This window comes from Mus caroli, unplaced genomic scaffold (assembly GCF_978045245.1).
Source record: "Mus caroli unplaced genomic scaffold, Mus_caroli_1 scaffold_1, whole genome shotgun sequence".
NCBI lineage: Eukaryota > Metazoa > Chordata > Mammalia > Rodentia > Muridae > Mus > Mus caroli.
The window spans coordinates 114,633,711-114,656,204 of record NW_028227256.1 but is presented as its reverse complement, the minus strand read 5'-3'; the positions used below and the strand labels follow the sequence as shown (position 1 = coordinate 114,656,204).

The following is a 22,494-nucleotide window of genomic DNA, read 5'->3' as shown; positions in this document are numbered from 1 at the left end:
GGGAATGCCAGGGCCAAAAGAATGGGAATGGGTGGGTAGGGAAGTGGGGGGGGGTATGAGGGACTTTTGGGATAGCACTGAAGTTTTGCCGGTTCCTGGGCACCAGGTTCCTGCCACTAGTTCCATTCCCCCATATATTTGTGGCCATTAGTCACATAAGAGCAATGCCCCAAGCCTCTCCACAGGTAGAGGTCACATGGGCTCAAGTCAGATCTCCATTTTAATAAGGTACCTTGAGGTCAGGAAGTCTTAGCTCAAAATCTTTCCTTCCCAGACATTCCTCCTTCCAAAATGTATATAATCTCAGGCCAACCATGAGAGCGGGGATATGATTTTATACAACAACTTTCTGCCATGGCAATAAATGATCAAAACTAAAGACTGCCTCTTTTCTTCTGTATCCTTTGTGGGGAGTCATGGAGATGGTCTTCACCTTTAAAGTCACAGTCTCCTTTCCTGTAGAAGGCCTCCCTGCCCTACCATCCACAACTACCACCAAGCCAAGCACAAGCCCACCACTACCATCAAGCCAAGGATGATGCTAGCAGGACCAGATGGAACTCCCTCTTCTCCCTCCCCAGCCCCGGGCTAGGTCCAGCCTGTGGGCCTCTGTTCTCATCTATTCCATGGCTTTCATAGGCACTTGGATGTCCACGAGTCTGAATACCAGAAGGCACAGCCTCATTGTAGGCCCTGGGATTCCCATGCCAGATCTGGCTGCCTCATACTCATGCATTTCCCCACGCTGGAGGAGTGTCTGGGGACTTCCCTACTGCCTATCACCTGCCTGGTGACAATATGGGGTAATGGAGTTCAACTCATGTGTCCTGCCTTCCAGCATAGTGAAACCTTGTGTCAGAGTGGATGCAGGACCTTTAACCCTACATGGTGCTATCCCTGGGCTAGGATTCCTGGGTTCTATAAGAAAGTAAGGTAAGCAAACTAGGGGAAGAATCCAATAAGCAACATTCCTGCCTGGCTACTGCATCTACTCCTGCCTACAAGTTCCTACCCTGTGTGAGTTTCTGTCTAGACTTCCTTTGATGATGAACAGCAATTTGGAAATGTAAGCTATGAAAACTCTTTCCTCTCCAACTTACTTCTTGGTCATGATGTTTTCTACAGGAATATAATCTCTAAATAAGACTCCATTCCAGCATAAAATTGATAGTATTAACACCAAGGCAGTAGTAATAAAAGGCAGTTGTAATATATTTATTGATAAATGTGACAAAGAAGGGATTAGTTTGAAATTAAAAATTACTCTATAAAAGCTCAAGCACTAAAATCACAATAACCTTCATTGAGATTATATCTCACAAATCCCAATATTCTACCATACTGAAATATACAGAACATTAATCAACATGCTTATACAAAAATATTTATTAATATTATTTTGGTTTAAATGCATACATATTAAAATATAATTTCTCTAGTGAGTTTGAAAATGAATTCTATATGATTATTCATAAGTGATATCAGATTAATGCTGGGTGAAAGATTTTTTTCATATTTTTTATAAAATAATTTCATATGAATATAACAATTACTTCAAAGTAAGGGTTTCCAATTCCTACTATGTATAATATTACCTTGTAGGCATTCACTGAAGAGCAAGGTTTCAACACAGTTTAAATTCTTATAACGATATTTAACATTTAAAAATATGATATTTCTATGTAAATACTTAGAAAGTAATTACATATCAAGTTTGCTGCATGAATCTATTTTATGTGAGTTTTGAGCTTTTGCTAAATGATTTGCCATATTGTTTACATTTGTAAGGTTTCTCTCCAGTATGCATGCTGAACTGTGTTTTGAAGATATGATTATTGTGAATAAATTTACATAAGCTTTACATTAAGAACTTTTGTCTCCAAAATGAATTCTGTAATGACTTTGACGAGAGGTCTTGGGGGACCAGGAAAATTTTTTCCCACATTCACTGCACTTATAAGGCTGCTTTCCCATATGGATTTTTTGATGTACTTGGAGAGTTGAGGACAAGAAAAGAGACTTGCCAATTCTTTTCATTTGTGAAGATTACCTCTTATATGGATTCTGTAGTGAACTTGACGATTTAAGGACTGGGTAAATGATATGTCATATTGATTATATTAGTAAAGTTTGTTTCCAGTATGGATTTGGTCATGAAATTTAAGATCTGAGGACTGTGTAAAGATTTGCCACATTTAATACATTTTTAAGATGTATGTCTAGTATGGATTCTGTGGTGAACTTGAAGAGATGAGGAATCTGTAAATGATTTACAACACTTATTACATTGGTAAGGTTTGTTTTTATTATGGCTTTTGTGGTGAACGTTAAGTTGGGAAGACTGGGTAAATGATTTTCCATAATTATTACATTCATAAGGTTTGTCCCCCATATGGATTCTCTGGTGAACTTTAAGATTTGAGGACTTTGTAAAAGATTTCCCACAATCATTACATTTGTAAGGTTTGTCCCCAGTATGGATTCTCTGGTGAACTTTAAGATATGAAACCTGGGTAAAAGATCTGCCACATTCATGACATTTGTAAGGCTTGTCTCCAGTATGTAATCTCTTGTGAACTTTAAGACTTGAGGACTGGGTAAAAGATTTGCCACATTCATTACATTTGTAAGGTTTGTCTCCAGTATGTAATCTGTGGTGAACTTTAAGACTACAGGACTTGGTAAATGATTTCCCACACTCATTACATTTGTAAGGTTTGTCCCCAGTATGGATTCTCTGGTGAGCTTTAAGATATGAAACCTGGGTAAAAGATTTGCCACATTCATGACATTTGTAAGGCTTTTCTCCAGTATGTAATCTCTTGTGAACTTTAAGACTTGAGGACTGGGTAAAAGATTTGCCACATTCATTACATTTGTAAGGTTTTTCTCCAGTATGTAATCTGTGATGGTCTTTAAGACTTGCTGAATACTTAAAAGATTTCCCACACTCATTACATTTGTAAGGTTTGTTTCCAGTATGGCTTCTATGGTGAACTTTAAGATGTGAATACCATGTAAAAGATTTGCCACATATATTACATTTGTAAGGTTTGTCTCCAATACGCATTCTGTGGTGATGTTTAAGCTGTGAGAGGTAGGCAAAAGATTTGCCACATTCATTACATTTATAAGGTTTGTCTCCAGTATGAAATCTGTGGTGAATTTTAACACTTGACAAATATGTAAAAGATTTCCCACATTCATCACAATTATAAGGTTTGTCTCCAGTGTGGATCCTGTAGTGAACTTTAAGACTTGAGGACCTTGTAAAAGATTTCCCACATTCATTACATTTGTAAGGTTTGTTTCCAGTATGTAATCTGTGGTGAACTTTAAGACTTGAGGACTGTGTAAAAGATTTCCCACATTCATTACATTTGTAAGATGTCACTCGAGTAGAAATTCTGCAGTGAGCCTTAGGATTTGGGGATTGAGTTCTCTCAGGAAGAGTATCTGGAGCTTCCTTATCTGTTTCAAGAATGAAACAAATGTGTTTTACAAACTGATAACTTCCATAAAAACATATTTCACACTCTTCACTACCAGCAGTATATTCGCTGAATTTTTTCTATATAGCACTGAAAGGTCATTACACGCAAATCTTTCTGTTATTTCATCCTGGAAAGAATCCTGTGGCTTTGGAAATAGCTTTTCTGTCTGATCACAAGACAGAGCCAAAATTAATGAGAACATGTCATTATATGTCATTTTACAATTGGTTGAAAATAATATACATGCATAATGTATGAAATAGCACCAATCTGAGGATCATGGCAAAAGCATTCAGCACAGAATTGCAACAAATTTATTCAAAAGAAATAAATGGTATAAACATAATATATGTTAGAAGATATTAATGAAATACATGATATATTTTCATATGTATGAACTTCATCATAATTACATAGTATAAGAGATAACAAAAAATTTTTTGCAGCTAGCATACATTAATAAATGAAAATCTCCACATTAAGAGACTCAATGAACAATATGAACCCAAATCATCTATCCAATGAAAGAATGATGAAAAGGAGGTACGAGAATACCTTTTTAATAATGTGATACTAATGTAAAATTAAACATTAGATTTAAAATCAGTGAGAATATTTATTTAAAACAAAACAGGTATTTATGCCTGGAGCTGACCCTGTGCCACAGCCCTCCATAATCAAATCTTACTGGGAGGGAGCTGGTTTCTCAAGAGTTCTGACACACCTGATAGCACAGTTAAGACCACACACATGCATACTACTACTACTACTACTACTACTACTACTACTACTACCATCTAAATAACAGCAATTATTAATCACTGGTCAATACTATCCTGCAACATAAATAGACTCAATTCCCCCAGTTAAAAGACAAAGGCTACCACAGTGCAAGTAAGTGTAGGACCCATCATTTTTCTGCACAAACAAAACATATCAGAAACAAAGATAAGCACTAAATCAGAGAAAATGACTGGAAAACATTTTCTAAGCAAATGGACCCATGAAATTAGCTGGAGTATTCATCCCAGTATCAAATAAAATTGAAATTCAATCAAAATTAATAAAAATATAGAAAAGGACACTTTATATTTTATGAAAGGAAAAAGCCATGAAGGTCACTTCACAGTCCTGAATATATATGCCAAAATGCTGGGGCAACCACATTCATAAAATAACATTACTAAAGCTTAAATCACATTCCAAACCAACATTTTAAGAGTGGGCAATTATAACACACACTATCACCAGTGCTGATGTGATTAAAAGAAATACTAAATAGTAGAATAATGAAAATAATAGACATAAGGAGTCAAGTGGACCTAACATATGTGTACAGAATATTTCACCAAAATAAAGTATACACACACATATACTCCATTTAAAAGCTCACAGGACTTTCTCCCAAACTGACCATGAACTCAGTAACAACGTAAGCAGTAGGAGACAGAAAAAGACTGAATTAACATCTAGCATGTTTTCAGAGCCCTGTGCATTCAAAATGGAATTTAATAAGATTCAGGCATCATAATGCCTACAAACTCAAAGGAATTGAATAATTATCTACTCAATGACCATGGGTCAAAGATGAAAGGAAAAAAGAGAGAAAGAAAGAAAGAAAGAAAGCAAGAAAGAGAGAGGGAAGGAAGGAAGAAGTTGAAGACTTTGTAATTCATTGACAAAAAGGAAGGTAGACCATGCCCAAACTTATGGGACACAATGACAGCACTGCTAAGAGAAAAGTCATGCCTCTAAATGCTGTCTTAAAGAAAATGGACACATCTCTTACTAGCAATTTAACAGCATACTTGAAAGCTCCAGAACACAAGATATAAACACACCAAAGGGGAGTAGATGGCAAGAAATATACAAACTCATGGGAAAAAAACCAATTAATTGCAAATAAGCGAATACCACAAAAAAAAAATCAACAAAAACAAGACTTGGAGCATTTGAAAAATCAAAAGGATATACAAATCCTTAGCCAAAGTAAAGGAAAACCAGGGAGTCCATACCCCAAAACAAGAAAATCAGAAAATGAAAATGGGGCATAACAATAGACACTGAGGAAATCCATATACTATTTGGGTCTTATTACAAAAGCCTGTATTACATAAAACTGGAAATTCTAAACGAAATGAACAAATTTCCAGATTAATTACACTTACCAAAATGAAATTAAGATTAGGTAAGCAATCTAAAAAGACCCATAACTCCTTAGGAAATAAAGACATCATGAAAATCTCAAAACAACAAATACAACAAGAACAAAAACAACAAAAACTCAGGACCAGATGGTTTTAGCATAAAATTCTTTATTTATCTATTTATTTATTTATTTTATTTTTTATTTTTATTTTATTAGGTAATTTCCTCAATTACATTTCCAATGCTATCCAAAAAGTCCCCAATACACTCCCCCCCCAGTCCCCCACCCACCCACCCCCACCCCTTGGCTCTGGCATTCCCCTGTACTGGGGCATATAAAGTTAGCAAGTCCAATGGGCCTCTCTTTCCAGTGATGGCCTACTAGGCCATCTTTTGATACAAATTAGCATAAAATTCTAACAGGCTTTTAACGAAGACTTAATATCAGTCCTTCTCAAACTATTGCACAAAATAGAAACACAGGAACATTGCCAAACTCATTCTCTAAGGGTACAGTCATCCTGTTACCTAACCACATTAAGACTCAATAACCATGTGAATGTTGGCTTTACATCAGCTATTAAAAAGAATGAATTTATGAAATTCCTAGGCAAATGGATGGACCTGGAGGGCATCATCCTGTGTGAGGTAACACAATCACAAAAGAACTCAAATGACATGTACTCACTGATAAGTGGATATTAGCCCAGAAACTTAGTATACCTGAGATATAAGATACAATTTGAAAAACACATGAAACTGAAGAAGAACGAAGACCAAAGTATGGACACTTTGCCTCTTCTTAGAATTGGAAACAATCATCCATGGAAGGAGTTACAGAGACAATGTTTGGAGCTGAGACAAAAGGATGGACCATCTAGAGACTGCCATATCCAGGGATCCATCCCATAATTAGCCTCCAAACGATGACACCATTGCATACACTAGCAAGCGTTGGCTGAAAGGACCCTGATATAGCTATCTCTTGTGAGACTTGGCCGGGGCCTAACAAACACATAAGTGGTTACTCACAGTCAGCTATTTGATGGATCACAGGGCCCCCAATGGAAGAGCTAGAGAAAGTATCCAAGGAGCTAGAGAGATCTGCAACCCTGTAGGTGCACAACCTTATGAACTAACCAGTACCCCGGAGCTCTTGACTCTAGCTGCATATGTATCAAAAGATGGCCTAGTAGGCCATCACTGGAAAGAGAGGCCCATTGGACATGCAAACTTTATATGCCCCAGTACAGGGGTACACCACGGCCAAAAAAATGGGAATGGGTGGGTAGGGAAGTGGGGGGGGGTGTGGGGGACTTTTGGGATAGCGTTAGAAATGTATTTGAGGAAAATACAGAATAAAAAAAAATAACCTTGTCATAGAAAAAAAAAAGATTCAATAACCAGACAGAATTCCAGACCACATTCAGTTTAAAACATTGGTGAAAAAATACTCAATAAAGTACTTGCAAACACAAGGAATAATTAGCCTCCAAACGACGACACCATTGCATACACTAGCAAGCATTGGCTGAAAGGACCCTGATATAGCTATCTCTTGTGAGACTAGGCTGGGGCCTAGTCTGATAAGTGGATATTAGCCCAGAAACTTTAAACACTTTAAAAAACATCATCCAACAATATAAAGTAGGCCTCAGCACAGGCATGAAGGAGTGATCCAATATATGAAAATCCATCAACTTAATCCACACTTTAAATAAACTGATAAAAAAATCATGATCACATTAGACACTTAAAAGGCCTCTGAAAAACTCCAATAGCACTTCCGGTTGAAATATTAGAGTAATAAATAGCAGGAATTAATGATCACCTTTTCTTAAATATTAGGGATACAAGGCCCATACCTAATCATGAAAAAGGGAACACATGAACCAATGGGGGATAGACAGCCAGGAATCTGCCTGACGAGTGGCACAGGTTCTTTCCAGTCTGGGCTGGAGCCTTGAGATTTTGGGTGTGAATTCTGCAGCCAGTCTCACAAAACCCAGAAGACGCTCTATTCCCAGGAACTATTACATACCAGGATAATAGAATAATATGAACCTAGGTTCCCAGGATTCCATGAGCTTGGTCATACCAGGATCTCAGGGTCCCAGGGGCAGGTTGACTCCCAGGAGTTCTGACACACCCAGGATCTCAGGATCACAGAATCACAGGATCACAGAGATAGCAGAACTTTGACGAGTTCTGACACAACTAGAGTCACAGGAAGGCCAGGCTCAGGTCAGATATATCAAGGGCAGGGAGCACTGGAAATAATCAGATGGTGGAAGGGAAGCATAAGAAGATATGCAACAGAAACCGAGGTTACTTAACATTATCATGACCCAATTCTCCCACCATAAGAAATCTTCAATAAACCATCACTGGAAAACCAAGATTTGGATCTAAAATCACCTCTCTTGATGATGATAGAGGACTTTAAGAAGAACATAAATAACTCCCTTTAAAAAATACAGGAAAGAACAAAAATGCCAGCCCAGATTATTGTACCCAGCAAAACTCTCAATTCCTATAGATGGAGAAAACAGGATAGTCCATGACAAAACCGAACTTACACATTTTCTTTCCATAAATGCAGCCCTACAAAGGATAATAGATGGAAAACACCAACACAAGGTGGACAACTATATTCTAGAAAAAAATGCAAGAAAGTATCTTTCAGCAAACCGAAAAGAAGATAGCCACACAAACATATTTACACTTCTAACAATAAAATAGCAGGAAGTAACAATCACTTTTCCTTAAAAACCAATGTGTTCAATTCTCCAATAAAAATACATAGACTGACAGACTGGATACATAAGCAGAATCCAGCATCTTGCTCCATACAGGAAACACACCTCAGAGACAAAGGCAGACACTACCTTAGAATAAAAGATTGAAAACAATTTTCCAAGCAAATACTCCAAAGAAACAACCTGGAGTAGCCATTCCTGTATCAAATAAAATCAGTTTTTAACCAAAAGTTATCAAAAAAGATAAGGAAGGACACTTTATACAGGTCAGAGAAAAAATATACCAAGATAAACTCTCAATTCTGAACATTTCTTCTCCAAATGCAAGGGCACTCACATTCTTAAAGGAAACTTTACTAAAGCTCAAAGCACACATCACACCCCACACAATAACAGTGAGCGACTTCAACAGCCAACTCTCAGAAATGGACTGATCTTGGAAAGAGAAACTAAACAGAAACACAGTGAAACTTGCAGCAGTTATGAACCAAATATATCTAACAGATATGTATACAATATTTCATCCTAAAGCAAGAAATTATACCTTCTTCTCAGCAGTACATAGTACCATCTCCAAAACTGAACATATAAACAGTCACAAAACAGACCTCACAGATACACAAAGATTGAAATAATCCCATGCACCTTATCAGATCACCAAAGACTAAAGATGATCTTAACAACAAAAACAACAGAAGCACACATACACATGGAAACTGAACAATGCTCTATTCAGTGATAACTTGGTCAAGGAAGAAATAAAGAAAAGAATTAATGAAAATGAAGACACATCATTCCAAAACTCATAGGACACAAGGAATGAAATGTTAAGAGGAAAGCTCATAGCTCCAAGCGCTTCCAAAAAGAAACTGAACAAAGAGCATACATGTACCTTAACCGCACACATGAAAGTTCTAGAACAAAAAGAAGCAAATTCACACAAGAGGAGTAGAAGTCCGGATATAATTAAACTCAGAGGTGAAATCAACCAAGTAGAAACAAAAAGAACTATACAAAGAATCAACCATACCTGGAGCTTGTTCTCTGAGAAAGTCAACAAAATAGATAAACCCTTAGCCAGACTAACTGGAGTGTACAGAGACAGTATCCAAATTAATAAATCAGAAATGGAAAGGGAGACATAACAACAGAAACAGTGGAAATTAAAAAAATGTCATCATCAGAATCTACTACAAAAGTTTACACTCAAGTGAATTTGAAAATCTGGATGATATGAACAATTTTTTAAACATATACAAGGTGCCAATGTCAATACAGGATCAGATAAACCACCTAAACAGTCCCATATCCTCTAAGAAATAGAAGCAGTTGTTAATAGTCTCCCAACAACAACAACAAAAAATTGTGTTTGGGGTGGCTTGACAGTGCGGCTCCTCCATGACAGAATCGGCAAAGCACGTCTCCCACCCCTTGCCGCCATGATGCCCAAGAGGAAGGTTAGCGCGGATGGAGTAGCCAAGGTGGAGCCCAAGTGCTGCTCTGCCAGGCTGTTGGCCAAGCCCACCCCAGCCAAGGTGGACACAAACCGGAAAAAGGCCAGGGGAAAGGATAAAGCATCAGACAAAAAAGTGCAGATAAAAGGGAAGAGGGGAGCGAAGGGCAAACAGGCTGATGTGGCTGACCAGCAAACCACAGAGCTGCCTGCAGAAAATGGAGAGAGGGAAAACCAGAGTCCAGCCTCTGAAGAAGAGAAAGAAGCTAAGTCCGACTAAGCATCCATCACGTCTGTCAGTGGTTCCGCTTCCCTTCTTGTACAATCCAGAGGAATATTTTTATCAATTACTTTGTAAATGCGAGTTTTTTAGTAGCTCTAGAAACATTTTTAAAAGGTGAGGGGATCCCACCTCAATCCATTTTTTAAGTGTAAATGTTTTTTTAAAGAGGTTAAATCATTTGCTGGTTGTTTATTTTTTGGTACAAACAGAAAATAGCAGGATACTGAATCCGGAGAGGCTGTGACTGTCTCGGGAGTCACCATAACATTCTGTAGATGGGGCTAGTTCTATATCCTATAATACAAAGCATACTAAATTGCAATCTGGCGTCTCAGTCGTGTATTTGTGTCTGGAATATTTTCAGTTCTATCTGGTCCCAGTTTCTAGTAGAAACATTTTGTAAGAAAGCCAGTCCTTGGCTCTTGCCCTGTCAGAACTGTGATGTCTGTGGTCATGGCAGTCCATTTTCCTAACAGTTGTGATAATGTGCTCTGAAAGATGGAAGTCCTGAGTCTGTTCTGTGTGTGGCGTAACATTGTGAGTTGGTGGAACTGAGGATTATAAGCATTTGGTTGTTATTCGAGGTCTTAGGGAAACTTGCCGAATCACTGGAACAAGTTCAAAGAAAAATAATACGGAGCTCTTAATTTGCGTACATGAACACAATGTGACTCTTCAGAGTTTGGGTACATGAACACAGTATATGGCTCTTTTTAGGTATGTGTAATAAGAATTGGAATGTCTGTACTCTGCTCCTCATCCAATAAAATCTATTGTGAAAGAGTTTTAAAAAAAAAAAGCCGAGGACCAGATGAGTTTAGTGGAGAATTCTATGAGACCTTCAAAAAATACCTAATACCAATACTATTCAAACTATTACACAAAACAGAAACAGAAAGGTCACTACCCAATTCATTGTATCAAGCCACAATTATGCTTATACCTAAACTACACAAAGAACAAATGAAAAAAGAGAACTTCAGGTAAATCTCTGTTATGAATATTGATGAAGAAAAGAACCTCTGGTGGAATCACCATGCCGGACCTAAAGCTCTACTACAGAGCAATTGTGATAAAAACTGCATGGTACTGGTATAGTGACAGACAAATAGACCAATGGAATAGAATTGAAGACCCAGAAATGAACCCACACACCTACGGTCACTTGATCTTCGACAAGGGAGCTAAAAACATCCAGTGGAAGAAAGACAGCATTTTCAACAAATGGTGCTGGCACAACTGGATGTTAACATGTAGAAGAATGCAAATCGATCCATTCCTATCTCCTTGTACTAAGGTCAAGTCTAAGTGGATCAAGGAACTTCACATAAAACCAGAGACACTGAAACTTATAGAGGAGAAAGTGGGGAAAAGCCTTGAAGATATGGGCACAGGGGAAAAATTCCTGAATAGAACAGTAATGGCTTGTGCTGTAAGATCGAGAATTGACAAGTGGGACCTCATGAAACTGCAAAGCTTCTGCAAGGCTAAAGACACCATCAATAAGACAAAAAAACCACCAACAGATTGGGAAAGGATCTTCACCTATCCTAAATCAGATAAGGGACTAATATCCAATATATATAAAGAACTCAAGAAGGTGGACTCCAGAAAGTCAAATAACCCCATGAAAAAAATGGGGCTCAGAACTGAACAAAGAATTCTCACCTGAGGAATACCGAATGGCAGAGAAGCACCTGAAAAAATGTTCAACCCTCAAAACAACCCTGAGATTCCACCTCACACCAGTCAGAATGGCTAAGATCAAAAATTCAGGTGACAGCAGATGCTGGCGAGGATGTGGAGAAAGAGGAACACTCCTCCATTGATGGTGGGATTGCAAGCTTGTACAACCACTCTGGAAATCAGTCTGGCGGTTCCTCAGAAAATTGGACATAGTACTACCGGAGGATCCAGCAATACCTCTCCTGGGCATATATCCAGAAGATGTCCCAACCGGTAAAGGACACATGCTCCACTATGTTCATAGCAGCCCTATTTATAATAGCCAGAAGCTGGAAAGAACTCAGATGTCCCTCAACAGAGGAATGGATACAGAAATTATGGTACATTTACACAATGGAGTACTACTCAGCTATTAAAAAGAATGAATTTATGAAATTCCTAGCCAAATGGATGGACCTGGAGGGCATCATCTTGAGTGAAGTAACACAATCACAAAAGAACTCACACAATATGTATTCATTGATAAGTGGATATTAGCCCAAAACTTAGGATACCCAAGATATAAGATACAATTTGATAAACGCATGAAACTCAAGAAGAATGAAGACCAAAGTGTGGACACTGTGCACCTTCTTAGAATTGGGAACAAAACACCCAGGGAAGGAGTTACAGAGACAAAGTTCGTAGCTGTGATGAAAGGATGGACCATTTAGAGACTGCCGTATCCAGGGATCCATCCCATAATCAGCTTCTAAACGCTGACACCATTGCATACACTAGCAAGATTTTGCTGAAAGGACCCAAATATAGCTGTCTCTTGTGAGACGATGCCGGGGCCTAGCAAACACAGGAGTGGATGTTCACAGTCAGCTATTGGATGTATCACAGGGCTCCCAATGGAGAAGCTAGAGAAAGTACCCAAGGAGCTAAAGGGATCTGCAACCCTATTGTTGGAACAACATGATGTACTAACCAGAACCCCGGAGCTCTTGTCTCTAGCTGCATATGTATGGAAAGATGGCCTAGTCGGCCATCAATGGAAAGAGAGGCCCATTGGACTTGCAAACTTTATATGCCCCAATATAGGGGAATGCCCGGGCCAAAAGAATGGGAATGGGTGGGTAGGGAAGTGGGGGGCGCTATGGGGGACTTTTGGGATAGTATTGGAAATGTAATTGAGGAAAATATGTAATAAAAATATATAAAAAAAAAAGTAAAAAAAAAAAAAAAGAACAACAGAAATCCTTAAAAAAAAAAAATCTTTGTAAGACAATAGTAGGTTAATTTGAGGAGATGGGGAATACCCTTGAGTTGTCTAATCAAGAACTGTTAAGTTTGGTTGAAAGTCAATTAAAATATTGACAATGGTAAAAAGAAAATGTAAAAAGGTATTCACAGAAAGCAAGTATCCATCATTAAATCAAATAGAGAGAAACATAATGAAATCTTGCTAAAGTCAGCAGCAAGGTAAGGCTGTCCACTCTCTTCTTATCTTTTCAATATAGTGCTTGAACTTATAGTTAGAACTGTATGATATATAAAGAGATCAAGGAAATATAATTTAGATATGAAGAACTTAAAATATTGCTATTGGCAGATGATATGATAGTATATGCAAATTACAACATGCCTCTATCAGAGAAGTTCTAAAGCTAAAAATGTGTTCAGTAAAATGGCTGCTTAAAAAATTATCTCAAGGCCATTGACTTCTTTGAGTTAATTTTATATCCAGCTACTTCTCTGAAGCTGTTTATCAGGTTTAGGAGTTCTCTGGTGGAATTTTTAGGGTCACTTATATATACTATCATATCATCTGCAAAAAGTGATATTTTTACTTCTTCTTTGCCAATTTGTATCCCCTTGATCTCCTTTTGTTGTCTAATTGTTCTGGCTAGGACTTCAAGTACAATGTTGAATATGTAGGGAGAAAGTGGGCAGCCTTGTCTAGTCCCTGATTTTAGTGGGATTGCTTCCAGCTTCTCACCATTTACTTTGATGTTGGCTATTGGTTTGCTGTAGATTGCTTTTATCATGTTTAGGTATGGGCCTTGAATTTCTGATCTTCCCAAGACTTTTAGCATGAATGGGTGTTGGATTTTGTCAAATGCTTTCTCCGTGTCTAAGGAGATGATCATGTGGTTTTTGTCTTGGAGTTTGTTTATATAATGGATTACATTGATGGATTTCCGTATATTAAATCATCCCTGCATCCCTGGAACAAAACCTACTTGATCAGGGTGGATGATTGTTTTAATGTGTTTTTGGATTCGGTTAGCGGGAATTATATTGAGTATTTTTCATCGATATTCCTAAGGGAAAGTGGTCTGAAGTTCTCTATCTTTGTTGGATCTTTCTGTGCTTTAGGTATCAGAGTAATTGTGGCTTCATAGAATGAGGTGGGTAGAGTACCTTCTACTTCTATTTTGTGGAATAGTTTGTGCAGAACTGGAATTAGTTCTTCTTTGAAGGTCTGATGGAACTCTGCACTAAACCCATCTGGTCCTGGGCTTTTTTTTTTTTTTTTTTTTTTTTGGTTGGGAGACTATTAATGGCCTTTCCCTACACAAAGAATAAACAGGCTGAGAAAGAAATTAGAAAAACAACACCTTCTCAATAGTCCCAAATAATATAAAATACCTTGGTGTGACTGTAACTAAGAAAGTGAAAGATCTGTATGATAAGAACTTCAAGTCTCTGAAGAAAGAAATTAAAGAAGATCTCAGGAGATGGAAAGATCTCCCATGCTTATGGATTGGCAGGATCAACATTGTAAAAATGGATATCTTGCCAAAAGCAATCTACAGATTCAATGCAATCCCCATTAAAATTCCAACTCAAGTCTTCAACAAATTAGAAAGAGTAATCTGCAAATTCATCTGGAATAACAAAAAACCTAGGATAGCAACAACTCTTCTCAAGGATAAAAGAACCTCTGGTGGAATCACCATGACTGACCTAAAGCTGTACTACAGAGCAATTGTGATAAAAACTGCATGGTACTTGTATAGAGATAGACAAGTAGACCAATGGAATAGAATTGAAGACCCAGAAATGAACCCACACACCTATGGTCACTTGATCTTTGACAAGGGAGCTAAAACCATCCAATGGAAAAAAGATAGCATTATCAACAAATGATGCTGGCACAACTGGTGGTTATCATGTAGAAGAATGCATATTGATCCGTTCCTATCTCTTTATACTAAGGTCAAATCTAAGTGGATCAAGGAGCTCCACATAAAACCAGAGACACTGAAACTTATAGAGGAGAATGTTGGGAAAAGCCTCGAAGATATTGGCACAGGGGAAAAATTCTTGAATAGAACAGCAATGGCTTGTGCTGTAAAATCGAGAATTGACAAGTGGGACCTCATGAAACTGCAAAGCTTTTGTAAGGCCAAAGATACTGTCAATAAGACAAAAAGGCCCCCAAGAGATTGGGAAAGGATCTTTACCTATCCTAAATCAGATAGGGGACTAATATACTATAAGTATAAAGAACTCAAGAAGGTGGACTCTAGAAAATCAAATAACCCCATTAAAAATGGGGCTCATAGCTAAACAAAGAATTCTCACTTGAGGAATACTGAATGGCTGAGAAACACCTGAAAAAACGTTCAGCATCCTTAATCACCAGGGAAATGCAAATCAAAACAACCCTGAGATTCCATCTCACACCAGTCAGAATGGCTAAGATCAAAAATTCAGGTGACAGCAGATGCTGGCGTGGATGTGGAGAAAGAGGAACTCTCCTCCATTATTGGTGGGATTGCAAGCTTGTACAACCACTCTGGAAATCAGTCTGGCGATTCCTCAGAAAATTGGACATGATACTATTGGCAGATCCTCCAATACCTCTCCTGGGCATATATCCAGAACATGTTCCAACTAGTAAGAAAGAAACGTGCTCCACTATGTTCATAGCAGTCTTGTTTATAATTGCTAGAAGCTGGAAAGAACCCAGATATCGCTCAACAGAGGAATGGATACAAAAAATGTGGTAATTTACACAATGGAGTACTACTCTGCTATTAAAAAGAATGAATTTATGAAATTCCTAGTCAAATGGTTGGACCTGGAGGGCATTAACCTGAGTGAGGTAACCCAATCACCAAAGAACTCAAATGGTATGTACTCACTGATAAGTGGATATTAGCGCAAAAACTTAGAATACCCCAGATATAAGTTACAATTTGCAAAACACATGAAACTCAAGATGAACGAAGACCAAAGTGTGGACACTTTGCCCCTTCTTAGGATTGGAAACAAAACACCCATGGAAGGAGTTACAGAGACAAAGTTTGGAGCTGTGACGAAAGGATGGACCATCTAGAGAGTGCTATATCCACGGATCCATCCCATAATCAGCCTCCAAACGCTGACACCATTGCATATACTAGCAAGATTTTGCTGAAAGGACTCTGATATAGCTGTCTCTTGTGAGACTATGCCGGGGCCTAACAAACACATAAGTGGATGCTCACAGTCAGCTATTGGATGGATTACAGGGCCCCTAATGGAGGAGCTAGAGAAAGTACATAAGGAGCTAAAGAGATCTGCAACCCTATAAGTGGAACAACATTATGAACTAATCAGTACCCCAGAGCTTTTGACTCTAGCTGCATATGTATCAAAAGATGGCCTAGTAGGCCATCACTGGAAAGAGAGGTCCATAGGACTTGCAAACTTTATACGCCCCAGTACAAGGGAACGCCAAGGCCAAAAAGTGGGAGTGGATGGGTAGGAGAGGGGGTGGGAGGGTATGGGGGACTTTTGGCATAGCATTGGAAATGTAAATGAGGAAAATACCTGATAAAAATATAAATAAAATTACCTCAAAATATCAGTAGCCATCTTTTATTCAAATGATAAATGGGCTGAGAATGTAATAAGGTAAATAACTTCTGTCACAATAGTCAGAAGTAAAGAAAATATCTCATTGCAACTCTAATCAAGCAAGGCAAATACCTGATATGACATGAAGCTCAAGTCTCTAAAAAAAGAAATTGAAGAAGTTATTAGAAGATGGACAGATCTCACATGTTCATGGATTGGTGTGATTAGCCTAACAAAAAAAGGTCTTTTTACCAAAACCAATGTACAGATTCAATGCAATGCCTATCAAAATTCTGACACAATTCTTGAAAGAAAAATTCTAAAATTCCTAAGTAAACAAAAAATCCCAGAATTGCTAAACTAATCCTGAACAGTTAAAGAACTTTTGGAGAAAAAACTATCCCTGCCTTCAAGCTGTATTACAGAACTATAGTAATAAAATCTGCCTGGTATTGGTATAAATACAGACAAGTTCATAATGGAATCAAATGGAAGTCCCAGAAATGAATCCAAACATCTGTAGACAGTTCATTTTGAAAAAGAAGTCAAAACCATAAGTGAAAATGAAAAATCATCATCATCACTCCTCCACTGCTGGTGGGATTGCAAACTGGTACAACCACTCTGGAAATCAATCTGAAGGTTCCTCTGAAAATTGCAAATAGATCTACCTGAAAATCCAGCTATAAACCACTCTTTTTTTTTTTTTTTGAGACAGGGTTTCTCTGTGTAGCCCTGGCTGTCCTGGAACTCATTTTGTAGATCAGGCTGGTCACGAACTCAGAAATCTGCCTGCCTTTGCCTCCAGAGTGCTGGGATTAAAGGTGTGTGCCACCATGCCCGGCATATATACCACTCTTGGACATATACTCAAAGGATGCTCCACCATGCCACGGGGGCACATGCTCCAGTATGTTCATAGAGGCCTTTCGTGTGATAGCCAGAACCTGGAAACAACTCAGATGTAGCACAATAGAAGAATGGATACAGAAAACGTGGTTCTTTTACAGAATGGAATACAACTCAGCTATTAAGCACAAGAACATCTTGAATTTTTCAGACAAATGGATGGAACTAGAAAATATCATCCTGAGACAGGTAACTCAGACCCAAAAGGACACGCATGGCATAGCCTCACAAATAAGTAGATATTAGCCAAAAAATACAGAATATCCAGTACACAATCCACAGACTTCAAGAAGATTCACAAGCCAAAGGGCCAAATGAGGATACCTACATACCACTTGTGAAGGAGAAGAAAACAATTTTGGGGGGCAGAAAGGGTGGGACTTGATTTGGAGAGGGAACAGGGAAGGGAAGGAGCAAACATGATCAAGTATTGGGGCAGGAACAGTACTGAATCCTTGAGGGCCAGCAGAAAGAATGGAAACCGGCAACTCTGGGAGGTTGGGGGTGGTGGGACTCTCTAGAATGCACCAGAGACCTTGGGGGTGAGAAACTCTCAGGACTTAAGGGTATGGACATTGAATGAATTGCCCTATGGTGGGGAGAGGGTACTTGTAGAGTCCACCTCCTGTTGAGGGACAGGACACCAAGTGGAGGAATGGGATGGCCATGCCACAGTCAAAATCTCTGACCCAGAACTGTTCCTGTCTGAAGGAACTGCAGGGACAAAAATGGAGAAGAGCCTGAGAGAAAGGAGGTCCAGTGACAAATGCAAACTGGGATCAAGCTCAAGGAGAGGCCCCTGGGCCTGACAGTATTAGTGATGCTGTGGTGTACTTGCAGACAGAAGCCAAGCATGGTTGCCCTCTGAGAGTCCCAACAAGCATATCAGAGTCAGATGCAGATACTAGCACCCACTCAATGGACCGAAACCAGGGATCCCTATGGTCCAATATGAGAAAAGCTGGGAGAAGCTGAACAGGAGGGTAGCCCCATAGTAGACCAGCAATTTTTAAAAAAAATTTATATTTTACTACAATCTTAGCACCATATTAATAAAAATTGGTAGTGAAGTAACATAATTTTAATAACAATGGTTTTGTAGCTTACTAGGATTTTTAATCTTTCAAAACTAAAACAGAAATAAATTACCTATCTTAACATGCAGCTATATCAAACATTGTATAGTTCAATTTCTAAGGATGTTCAGAGATGACCTTTAGGTATCATGATTCATTTTACTTAGGGTTCTACCACGTACTCCGCAGCTTCACTGCTCCTGAATTGCATTGTTCTTCATATGATCTTGTGTTCTAAAGCTTGTCGAATACACTTAGGTGTCTAACATGAATTCATTTCTTTTTTTATTAGATATTTTCTTCATTTACATTTCAAATGCTATGCCAAAAGTCCCCTATATCCTCTCCCTGCCCTGCTCCCCTACCCACCCACTCCCACTTCTTGTCCCTGGCATTCCCCTGTACTGGGGCATATAAAATTTGCTAGACCAAGTGGCTTTTCTTCCGAATGATGGCCGACTAGGCTATCTTCAGCTACATATGCAGCTAGAGACATGAGCTCTGGGAGTACTGGTTAGTTCATATTGTTGTTCCACCTATAGGGTTGTAGACCCCTTAAGCTCTCAGGTATTTCTCTAGCTCCTTCATTGGGGGCCCTGTGTTCCATTCTATAGATGACTGTGAGCATCCACTTCTGTATTTACCAGGCACTGACAAAGCCTTACATGAGAAAGCTATATCAGAGTCCCTTCAGCAAAAGCTTTTAGGAATATGCAATAGTGTTGGCTGGTGGTGGCTGATTATGGGATGGACCACCAGCTGGGACAGTCTCTGGATGGTCCATTCTTTCGGATGACCAGCAAACTTAATTGAACTAAATTGACAAAATCTCTCAGATACTCAGCCACCAACCAGGTATGATACATCAGCTGATGTGAGGCCCCTGTCATGTATATAGCAAAGGACTGCCTGGTCTGGCCTCACTGAAAGAAGATTCACCCAACCCATGAGACTTGAGGCTCCAGGGAGTGGGGAGTTCTGGTGGGGTAAGAGTGGTCGGTAGGGACATCCTCTTGAAGATAGTTAGGGTGAGGGGAGGAAGTGTGGGCTGGGGAGCAGTCTGGGAAGTGAAGACTGGACTGTCCAAAAGGATTAAAGAATTAAATAAAGAGAAAGAAAAAAGAAAAATACCGACATCAATTAGAGTATGAGATAATCATCTACTACTTTATAAAACATATATAATATGGTCCATTTGAAATTTCCTCTATAAAGTTAAAACAAAGCAAAAATCATTTAGCATCCATGGTGTGTTAATCCTTTTATGCATTGTTTGAAAGAAACTACCTTGAAAATTTTTTCATTGAATAACTTTTCTAAGTACATTCAGGACTAAGCTTCTCCCTGATTTAGAATCATCACATAACATGTTTTTTTCACTTCAGATTACCTGGTGCTCTTCCTTCTGTCCCATTTCTATCAACAATCCATGGATCTTTGTTTTCTTCAAGGCAGGTAATTACCTCTGGTTTTGAAACAGCAACACCTGTCCATTCAGACATACAGATTTGCCATTAATTGTAGCTGGGTACTAGCACAGTATTGTGCCTTGTAGGTGAGATGAAAAAGCATAAAAGATACATGAATGACTTTTTTTTTGTTTTTTGAGACAGGGTTTCTCAGTGTAGCTCTGCCTGTCCTGGAACTTACTTTGTAGAACAGACTGGCCTGAACTGAGAAATCCACCTGCCTCTGCCTCCCAAGTGCTGGGATTAAAGGAGTGTGACACCACTGCCCAGCATGAATGTCGTTTTTATAGTCACTTCCATCAGAATGTTTCAGAGTCTTTTTAAGTCAATCAACTTTAAAATTCTGAATTTCTTTTTTAAATGACATCATTAGAAAAAGAAGACTGTGTTAGTCAAAGTGTATAAACATATAAATGCTCCTGAATGCTTATTCCCAAAGTGTATAAGACTGAAGCATCATTATGTTAAATGTAAAACAATATATAACATGTTAGCTATAATAAGATAGTAACCAATAATTTTAAAAATTTAAGAGAGTGAATCATTAATGGAAGTCATACCAAAACACTAGTAAGAGTTTTAGACATCCCTAAGGTGAGTAGATATTATGGAAGAAAAATATTCGTACCCACAGAAACCAGGTTGTTGTAATTCTCCAACATAACATCTCTGTACAGAGCCCTCTGAGCAGAATCCAGAAATTCCCACTCCTCCTTAGAGAACTCTAGAGCCACATCCATGAAGGTCAATAGAACCTGAAATTAAAATGAACAGTATCAAAAAAGATAAGGAGGGGTACTTCATACTCATCAAAGTTAAAATCTTCCAAGATGCACTCTAAATTCTGAATATCTATGCTCCAAGTGCAAAGGCAGCCACATTCATTAAGGAAACTTCAGTAAACTCAAAGCACACATTGAACCACACAATAATAGTGGGAGACTTCAACACCCCACTTTCCTCATTGGACAGATCCTGGAAACAGAAACTAAACAGAGACACATTAAAACTAACAGAAGCTATGCTCAGAGTTTTCTATTGGATGGAACACACGGCCCTAATTGGCCATCATTGGGAGGAGAGGCCCTTGCTCTTGCACAGATTAGATGCCCCAATACAGGGGAACACTAGAGCCAGGAAGCAGTAGTGGGTGAGTAGGAGAGCAGGGTGGGGGAGGATATAAGAGACTTTTGGAATAGCATTTGAAATGTAAATGAAGAACATATCTAATAAAAAATTGAAAAAAAAAAGAAGTGGATAAGTACCATGCTAATTTGTGAAATACAATCAGGGGGACCTAGCATAAAACATGCTTTTAGTCTAAAAGTAAATAAATAAAATGAACAGTGTCCCCTTGTGTCCATTGTCCAAGTCCTATATTTCACCCAAAGAAAGATTTGTTAGTTATAAAACTTGGTCTGCTATCAATAACTAGTGTCTATTTCTGATAAATTATTTTCTGAATGAAAGAATGTTGTGACTTTTCTGCAAAGATTCAATATGACATCAATTCTCAACCTGTGGGTGATAACCTGTTTGGGAATCAAATGGCATGGTCTCCTAAATGATCTGATTATAGTTTCCTAAGGCACCAGAATGTAGAGATATTTACATTAGGCCTCATACAGTAGCAAAATTACAGATATGGATTGTCAATAAAAATAAAATTATAGTTGTGATCACCACAACATGAGGAACTCAGTTACAAGACTGCAGCAGTAGGAAAGCTGAGAATTACTGCAATAGGCACTCAGATGCAACATTCACTATACATGGACCTTTCTTCACAGCCAAATAGTGACCCTAGTGGTTCTCTGTAGAATTCAACTACACATTCATCTTTGTCATAATATATATTCACTTTTGCTATCAGACACTTTATAAGATTTTCAGATTATGTTTTCAAATATGGAAGTTATATTGAAAAAAAAAACTAGACTGTAATAAGTAGAAAGATGTCTTAAGCACACCTAAATTTTAAATTTTTTGGAGTCATGTGACAAAATATTTCTGTAAATGTGAATCAGCATAGGGAAGGTTTGGAATTTCTGACAATTGGATATTTCTGTAAGAACACTCGGCCATTCCCATAATCATGCACACCTTTACCTGAGACGAAGCCATCTTTCCTTTCTCCTTCAGGAGGGACTATCTCACCAAAGTTGGCCTTCTACATTCCAGAAGTCAGTCTGTATTTACATGGAGCAGATCCTCCCTGTTTCTTGTAAAACTGAAGAGTAGAAAGCAGGAATCAAAATTGACCACACACCATGACTCGTCCCAGAGAAGAGATGCAGAAACAATGATCTTCTATAGGTAGAAAAATACAAACCACTTTTGTTTTCTACACTTAGGTGCTCCGTTTTTCCAGAAGATGTATT

At 38.3% G+C, this 22,494-nt stretch overlaps 1 protein-coding gene and 1 pseudogene across 1 annotated transcript; one reads left to right on the top strand and one right to left on the bottom strand.

Annotated features, from left to right (window-relative positions):
* Nucleotides 1-1,863: 1,863 nt before the first annotated feature.
* LOC110289190 (uncharacterized) lies at nt 1,864-22,237 on the bottom strand. Its single transcript, XM_085834587.1, has 4 exons — nt 22,223-22,237; nt 20,742-20,868; nt 2,334-3,471; nt 1,864-1,999 (listed from the first exon to the last, which is right to left on the bottom strand). The coding sequence occupies exons 1-4, from the start codon at nt 22,235-22,237 to the stop codon at nt 1,864-1,866; spliced, it is 1,416 nt and encodes a 471-aa protein (XP_085690713.1).
* LOC110289189 (non-histone chromosomal protein HMG-14 pseudogene) lies at nt 9,841-10,152 on the top strand (annotated as a pseudogene).
* Nucleotides 22,238-22,494: the final 257 nt, after the last annotated feature.

Excerpts from the sequence above, each read along its gene's own strand:
- LOC110289190 (XM_085834587.1), bottom strand. Across the intron at positions 3,472-20,741 it reads CAACAACCTGGTTTCTGTGG|ATAAGGAAGCTCCAGATACT; the intron begins GTACGAATATTT and ends TTCTTGAAACAG. Across the intron at positions 2,000-2,333 it reads TCATTTACCCAGTCTTCCCA|TCTCCAAGTACATCAAAAAA; the intron begins ACTTAACGTTCA and ends CTTGTCCTCAAC.